The sequence below is a fragment of the Orycteropus afer genome, unplaced genomic scaffold (genome assembly GCF_000298275.1).
Source record: "Orycteropus afer afer isolate SDZICR_OR568_19922 unplaced genomic scaffold, OryAfe1.0 scaffold00092, whole genome shotgun sequence".
Lineage (NCBI taxonomy): Eukaryota > Metazoa > Chordata > Mammalia > Tubulidentata > Orycteropodidae > Orycteropus > Orycteropus afer.
The window spans coordinates 2755079-2763780 of record NW_006921679.1 but is presented as its reverse complement, the minus strand read 5'-3'; the positions used below and the strand labels follow the sequence as shown (position 1 = coordinate 2763780).

Sequence of the window (8702 nt, the reverse complement as noted above, 5' to 3'; positions counted from 1 at the left end):
CCTCTCCTTACCTAATTCCTACCTGGGTCCTACCACTTTGTGGTCCCCGGAGCTCTCCCTCCCATTCCTGGCTCTGGAGGCTGGGACTTGCCTGCCTCCCGCTCCTTAACTGGATCCTGCTGCACCCATTGTCCCCGGGCCACTCCCTCTTCAGTCATCAGAGAGATGCAAATCAAAACAATGATGAGATATCATCTCACCCCAGCAATAATAGCAAAAGTTCAACAGGACAGAAAATAACAAATGCTGATGAGGTTGCAGAGATACTGAAACTCTTATGCACTGCTGGTGGGATTGTAAAATGGTACAACCATTGTGGCAAATGGTATGGCATTTCCTTAAAAAATTGAAAATAAAAATACCATTTGACCCAGCAATTCCATTTCTAGGAATATATCTTAAAGAGTTGAGAGGCAGGACACGAACAGACATATGCACACCTATGTTCATTGCAGCACAGTTCACTATAGCAAAGAGATAGAAACAATCTAAATACCCATCAACAGATGAATGGATAACCAAATCATGGTACATTCATGCAATGGAATACTATGCTACCTTAAAGAACAATGAAGAATACATGAATCATCTGACAACATGGATGAACCTGGAGGACAATATGCTGAGTGAAATAAGTCAATCACAGAAGGACAAATATTGTATGAGCCCATTAATGTAAAAAGACAAAGAAGGGTTTGCTTAAGGAAGGGAACTCATTTTGTAGGTTACCGGGTGGGGAGGGAAGAGGAGGGATTAATTTTGGGCTAGTTGGGGGCCACATACTGACATAGGTAAGGGGAGGGATGGTTCAGAGTCTGTGATCACCACAATAACATTAGGAAAAGGGAGGACACCAAATTGTGCACATAAGATATAAACGACAGAGGCTAATACCAGTATATCCATGATACTGCATAACCATGACCACCAAACACTGGGCTACAGATAAACATATAAGCATCTGAGAAGATCAGATGGGGGTCAGTGAACAGTATTATACTCTAGATCGAGGATAGATTCAGCTGAGGCTAATCTTGCACAGATACCAATGATACAAAATACTCACAATCCTTACAAAAAGAACAGAAGAGAGACATAGAGCAATCCCTCACAGACAGCCAGACACTGTGGGAGAGAGATCCAATAGATCTACCAACTCAGGACCATAGTATTGGGGGACACCAGACTCAATTGGCACAATGAAACACATAAAATTTTGTTCCACGACCTATGTTGGTGAGTAGTGATGGGTCTTAAAAGCTTTCAAGTGGCCATCTAAGATGCAGCTAATGGTCTTCTATTGTCAGAAGCAAAGAAGAGTGTGTGTGTGTGGGGGGGGGGGGCAAGGATATTTGGAAGCAGTCAGTCCTAGGACATGATGGACTTGGAGACCAGAAGAACTAGATGGTATCTGGCTACCAATGCCAACCACTTGGGAAAGGATCAAAACTGGAGATCCTGGATAGAGTGTGAGAAAAAACATGGAACAAAATCCAAAAACACAATAATAACCAGAATTACTGGTTGGATGGAGTCTGGGGGGACCCCCAGTACTGTGGCCTTGGCATACACTTCAGGCCTGGAATAAAACTCACTCCCAGGGACTGGCTCTCAGCCCAATAGTAAACAAGATGTACATGCAGACCACTCAACCCAGGGTGATGCACCCACACTCTCTTTGGAGATGCATCCCTTGGAGCAATCAACCATGGGGCACCAGAGGGGCAACATTCGCATGGAGGAAATGCAGGACACACAGGAGTGCATACTATGAAGGGCACGGGGTGAGGAGGGGTTACGGGGAGGGAGGGGAGGAGAGTGGGTTAGGGTTGGGGATGGTAATTGGGGAGTGAAACCAAATGTACACAAAATGTTGACTGTAAAACAAACTCTGCTCTGTAAACTTGCACCTAAAGCACAATTTTTTAAAAAAAAAGGACACAGGGAGAAGGGGACCACCTAGAAGTGCAAAGAGAGCTGTTACATTGTGGGGATTGCAATCAACGTCACAAAACAAAGTGTGTATGAACTGTTGAATGGAAAATGAATTAGCTCTGCAAAATTTCATCCAAATCACAATAAAAAGAAAATAAATAAACAAATATCCACTGAAATACTGAAAAAATAAAGTATGAGGAAGACTGCTACAAAATAAAGTTTGTAGGAAAATACACACACAAACACATTTTTTTTTTTTTTGGTGGTGAAAATACACACTACAAGACATTCACCAACATAACAACTTCCACATTTACAGCTCAGGGACACTGATGACAGTTTTCATGTTGTGTCACCATTATTGCTATCCTTTTCCAAAATATTCCACTACCATTAGCATAAATTCAATGCCCCACAAACAAATGCTTCCCCTTTCTAGGCAGCCATTGGTAACCACTAGTAGTCTTTGGCATATAAAATTTATATATATATATAATTTTTTTTCTTCTTTTTCTTTTCCAATCTATCTAGTAATACCCTCCTTTCCGCTCCCTGGTAACCAACAAAGAAAGTTTCCTTCCATATATAAACCTTTCCTTGACTTTTTACAATGGTGGACTAATACAATATTTGTCCTTCCGTGATGGACTTATTTCACTCAGCATAACATCTTCCAAGTTCATCCACGTTATGCAGTGTTTTGCAGTTTCTACATTATTCTTTAGTTTTGCATAATATTCCTTTGTGTGTATGCATCATAGTTTGGTTATCCATGCTTCTGTTGATGGGCACACAGGTTGTTCCCATCTCTTTGCTATTATAAATAGTGCTGGGATGAACATGGGTGTGCATATATCTGTTCTTGTCCTCATTCTCACTTCTCTACCTAGTAATGAGATTGCTGGATAAAATGGTATTTCTAATTCCAACTTTTTAAGGAATCTCCATACTGCTTTCCACGGTGGTTGTATTATTTCACAGTCCCACCAGCAGCGTATGAGAGTCCCAATCTCTCCACACCCGCACCATCATTTGTTATTTTCTGTGTTGTTGAACTTTGCTATTAGTGCTGTGGCAAGATGGTATCTCATTATTGTTTTGATTCACATCTCTCTACTGGCTAATGATCATGAATATTTCTTCATGTGTTTGTTGGCTGTCTGAATATTCTCTTTGGTGAAGTATCTATTCATGTCTTCTGCCCATTTTTTAACTGGATTTTTTGTCTTTTTGTTGTTGAGGTGCTGGAGTTTTCTATAAATTTTAGAGATAAGTCCTCTGTCAGGTATGTCATTGCCAAATATTTTTTTCCCCAATCTGTAGGTTCTCATTTGACTCTTTTGGAGAAGTCTTTGGAAGCACATAAAAATTGAATTTTCAAAAGGTCCCATTCATCTAGTTTAACTTCTGCTGTTTGTATGTTTTGGGTTATGCTAGATAGTCTATTTATGCCATATATTAGGGTCCCTAAAGTTGCCCTTGGGAGCTCTGGTGGCATAGTGCCTAAGGCATTTGACTGCTGACCAGAAGGCTGGCGGTTCAGATCCACCAGCTACTCCTCAGAAGGTAGACTGGGCAATCTACTTTTGTAGTGATACTGCCTCAGAAACCCAAGGAGGGGTTTTTATGAGTCTTGTCCAACTCCATGGCAGTGAGTTTGATTTGGTTTGGAAAGTTGCCCCTATTTTTTCCTTGAGGAACTTCATAGATTTTGGTTTCACATTTAAGTCTTTGATCCATCTGCAGTTAGTTTTTGTGTATGGTGTCAAGTATGGGTCTCATTTCATTTTTCTGCAAATGGATATCCAGTTTTGCCAGCACCATTTGTTAGAGACCATGTCTTCCCCATTTAATGGATTTCAGCCCTTTGTCAAAAATCAGCTGACCATAGGTCAATGGTTCTGGGTTCTCAATTCTATTCTATTGGTCTGTGTGTCTTTTGGTGTACCAATACCAGGCTGTTTTGACTACTGTGGCTATATAGTAGGTTTTGAGATCTGGGAGTGTGAGGCCTCTTACTTTATTCTTCTTATTCAATAATGCTTTTTCTTACCCAAGGTCTCTTTCCTTTCCATATAAAATTAGCAATTGGTTTTTCCATATCTTTAAAGAAAGTTGATGGGATCTGGATTGGGACTGCATTGAATGTATAGACTACTTTGGGCAGTACTGACATTTTCACAATGTTAAATCTTCCTAGCCATGAGCACGGAATGTTCTTCTATTTATGTAGATCTCTTATGGTTTCTTGAAGTAGTGTTCTGTAGTTTTCTTTGTACATGTCTTTTGTGTCTATAGTGAGATTTATTCCCAAATATTTTATCTTTTTGGTAACTATTGTAAATAGTATTGGTTTCCTTATTTTCTTTTCAGCAGTTTCTTTGCTAGTATAGAGAAATCCAACTGTTTTTTTGTATGTTGATCTTATATCCTGCCACTATGCTAAATCTCTCAGTTAGTTCCAGTAGTTTTCCAGCTGAGTCTCTTGGGTTCCCTATGTATAGGATCCTATCTATTATCCATTCTTCTGTTGATGGGCACTGAGGTAACTTCCATCTCTTTGCTATTGTGAATAGTGCTGCAATGAATATGGGTGTGCATATATCGATTCATGTCCTGGCTCTCACTTCTTTAGGATATATAACTAGTAATGGGATTGCTGCATCAAACGGTATTTTCAAACACATGGTTTTAAAGGAGGTTGTTTAGTAGCAGCTGGGCAAGCTAATTAGTGTTATTTAAAATCATTTGTGAGAAAGGAGCTCTTGTGGCACAGCAGTTAAAGCATTTGGCTACTAATTAAAAGGTCAGTGATTTCTCAGGACAAAGATGAGGAAGTTAGTTTCAATAAAGATTTACAATCTTGGAAACCCTAGGAGCTAGTCCTTTGTCCTATAACTCCAAAGCAAACTCACAGCCATCAAGTCAATTCTGACTCATAGCAGCCCCCTTTGGGTTTCCCAGGCAGTAAATCTTTATGGAAGTAGATTGCTTTGCCTTCCTTCCATGGAGTGGCTGGTGAGTTTGAACAGCCAACCTTCTGGGGTAGATATAAGTTGGAATGACTCCATGGCAGTGGCTTTTGGGTTCTGATAATGGATCTGCAGCTATTGTAGATTTCTGAATCACGTATTATAAATACCACTTTTTAAAGAATTCTTAGTATAGGTAAGACTGTGGAGTTTAGAGAAAATCTAGTTGTCAAGAATTCACAGAATTTTTCTGATACATTACAGAAACAATAGAACACACACAGAGCAATCCCTCACAGACACCCAGACACTATGGGAGAGAGATCCAATGGATCTACCATCTGAGGACCATAGTACTGGGGGACAGCAGACTCAATTGCCACAACAAAATACATAAAAGCCTTGTTCCGCATCCTACATTGGTGAGTAGCGACTGGGGTCTTAAAAGGTTTCAAGCAGCCATCTAAGATGCAGCTAATGTCTCCTAGCATCGGAAGTGAAGAAGAGTGAAAAAAAAAAAAAGAAGGGCATTTGGAAACAATCAGCCCTAGGATATGATGGCCCTCGAGACCAGAAAAACTAGATGGTGCCTGGCTACCAATGCCAACCACTCAGGAAATGATCAAATCTGGAGATCCTGGATAGAGTGGGAGGAAAAATGTGGAACAAAATCCAAAAACTCAATAATGACCAGAATTACTGGTCAGATGGAGTCTGGTGAGACCCCCAATACTATGGCCCTGGAATACATTCTGTGCCTGGAATAAAACTCACTCCCAGGGGCTGGCTCTCAGCCCAATAGTTAACAAGATGTACATGCAGACCATACAACCCAGGATGGCGCACCCACATACTCTATGGAAATACACCCCTTAGAGCAATAGACCAGGGGGCACCAGAGGGGCAACATTAACAGGGAGGAAATGCAGGACAAACAGGAGTGCATAAATATGAGGGGCACAGGGGGAGGGTTACTGGGCAGGGAAGGGAGGAGACTGGGTTAGGGTTGGGTATGGTAAATGGGGAGTGAAACTAAATATATACATAAGGCTGAAAGTAAAACAAAGTGTTAAATAAAAAAAATTTTTTAAAAATAAAATTATTCGGATTCATACCCCAAACCACTTCAGAGATGTGATTCCACTCCTCAGATCATGCCCATTAACAAAGCAACTTAAACAATTAATCAAAATTCTTAATACTCTTTCCTGTCAGAAGTGTCTAGCTCACACCACCGGCACGTTCTTCTCCAGCGCGCACAGTGCCCGGCACACACTGTGGTTTCTCCCTCAGTTCTTCCCTTATGGAAAAGATGGCCTTCCTAAACAGTAGGCATTGGAGTCCACACAGAGGGGTCTGGAAAAAAGGCCCGGAAATCTACTTCTGAGAAAGCAGACATTGAAAACCCTATGAAGCACAGTACTACTTTGACACACATTAGGAGTCCTAGCCTTCTGTGGGCCCAGCCTGTGCCCACTTATACCACATACATATATCAAAACCGCCAGACCTGGGAAGGTGCAGCTGCGGGCACCGCGAGTCTCGCGAGAACCGCAGGCACAAAAAGCTTCCGGGCTCGGAAGGTGGCTCAAGGCCTGGCGGCCGCTCCCGAATTCTAAAACGCCGCACTTCCGCAAAGATGGCGGCGGCGGCTGGTCGAGGGGCTAAGCTAGCGACTTGGGGTGGGCGACTGTGGGGTGCGCTCGCTGTCAGCAGACGAGCCTTGCCAGGCCCTGCGCCCTTGGCGGCGGCCGTGGCTGGAGTGGCTCTGACAGGAGCAGGAGTAGCCTGGTACAAGGGCCGCGTGAATCTCGCGGCGCCGGAGAGCAGCCTCACCGTCTTAGCACAGGTAAGGGACGGGCCCGCCCACCGGCCCCAAGTCAAGCTCCTCCCTCCTCAGACGCCCCTCCGGGGAGGGCTCGGAGCTGGGCAATCCCAGCTGTGTTCTGTAACTATAATGAGGGCACACAGCAGCCAAGACCCTTGGCAGATGCCAAGTGCTCGTTTCTTGCCTGGGCCCCCTACCAAAGGCTCCTGACGGCACTCGAGTCAGATGACAGGGAGATTTCATCTCCCCCGGGACACCCTCAGAGAAGGGAAACATAGGGGACAAACCTTCGACACAGATTTGGTGGTGATAAGCGTGGGAGCATCTTGATTTAACACTTTTGGTGAATTTTAGCTATGCCCCGCCCCTCCGCAACGAGTGACCTGGTCCTCAGGTTTCAGGGAGTTCATGTCCAATTACTCAACCCCGGAAGCGTCGGGACGTATGGTTATAACCAGACGTTTTACTACTGAGTCTTTGTATAGCGTGGAGAAGTGATGACTTTTTTTTCCCCCTCTTAATAATGAAAATGGCAGCCATAAAGGCTAACCTGTTGAGAATGTCTGGATTTTGTTATCAACTGTAAGGTTGCTGTTGTTGTTATGTGCCGTGGAGTCGGACCCGACTCATAGAGAGCCCTCCTTGGGTTTCTGAGACAGTATCGCTATGGAAGTCGATTGCCCAACCTTCCTTCCGAGGAGTAGCTGGTGGGTTTGAACCGCCAGCCTTCTAGTTAGCAGTCAAGTGCCGTAGGCACTACACTACCAGAGCTCCTAACTATAAGGTTACATGATTATTAATCTTAATGCCTGTGTGGACCGTAAGTACTAAGCAAAAATTGTTCTTCCTAATACCTTCATGTGTTAAAAGTAAAGGTCAGGTTCAATATGAGTAATATTGCCATATAAGACATTTGAAAACTGCGGGGGGGGGGGAATACTACTTTTAAAATGTGGACATTTTACTTTCAATAAGTTTTTGTATGTGAATGTTTTTGAAAATTGAGGTATTGTATTGTTTATTATTATTATTAGATTTACATTGTACTTTGTGCTGTGAAGCTCAGGGAACATCAGATACAACAAAAGAGAGGAAAACCGACCTTGTGAACTAAAATTGTTGTGGCAAATGATATTTTATACTATTAAATTGAGATACCATATTGGTAATACATGGAATAACTCTCCCCTGTCCTCCCAGCCATTCTGATGACAGGTCAGAGGATCTGTCTTCCAGTATTTTGTAGCGTTTTCCTTAGTTAATCTGGTATCAAGCGATTCCATTTGTTATTCACTATTTTTTCTAAGGAGCTCTGGTGGCCCAGTGCCTAAGGCATTTGACTGCTAACCAGAAGGTTGGTGGTTCAAACCCATCAGCAGCTCTACGGAAGGAAGATGGGGCAATCTCCTTCCATAAAGATTTACTGCCTGGGAAACTCAATGTGGGTTGCTATTACTCAGAATCAATTGGATGGCAGTGAGTTTGATTTTTTGGTTTTTTTTGACTCATTTCTCTACCTCCATTCCCAACGCCTTAAACAATCCTGTTTAGGGCCTTTAGGTTAATCTTCCTAAGACAGCCCTTTAACCACAAGGTATACGCCCCTTTTCTTCACAAACCATTGGTGCCTCATCCTACCAGGATAAAATACACATCAATAAACTTTGCCATTCACTGCCCTCTATAATCATACTGACCAACACTACCCAGACACACCTTCCAAAGAAAGAGATTCACTCACTGCCCTCAGAACGTGACTTCCATTTGCTCACCTCAGCAGTTTGTAGACTGATTTCAGTTCATCTGCTTTCCTCTATGTGTAGATACTGTATGGGCTACATAAAGCATAAGGTCTGGTCTGAGAGAAGTCACAGTCAGTTTCAAAAGCCTTGAGCCCTTGTCCTTTACCGCACTCCCCAGCTAAGATGTCCTTTTCCTGCATTGACTGGCAGTCATACTGAACA

The 8702-nt window shown here is 42.7% G+C and overlaps 1 protein-coding gene across 1 annotated transcript in view; it reads left to right on the top strand.

The window, feature by feature from the left end:
* Window positions 1-6549: 6549 nt before the first annotated feature.
* MICU2 (mitochondrial calcium uptake 2) overlaps window positions 6550-8702 on the top strand; it is a 255003-nt gene continuing 252850 nt past the window's right edge. The window contains exon 1 of the mRNA XM_007942515.1: window positions 6550-6759. Within this exon, the coding sequence (XP_007940706.1) occupies window positions 6550-6759 (210 nt within the window). The remainder of the gene's footprint in view (window positions 6760-8702) is intronic.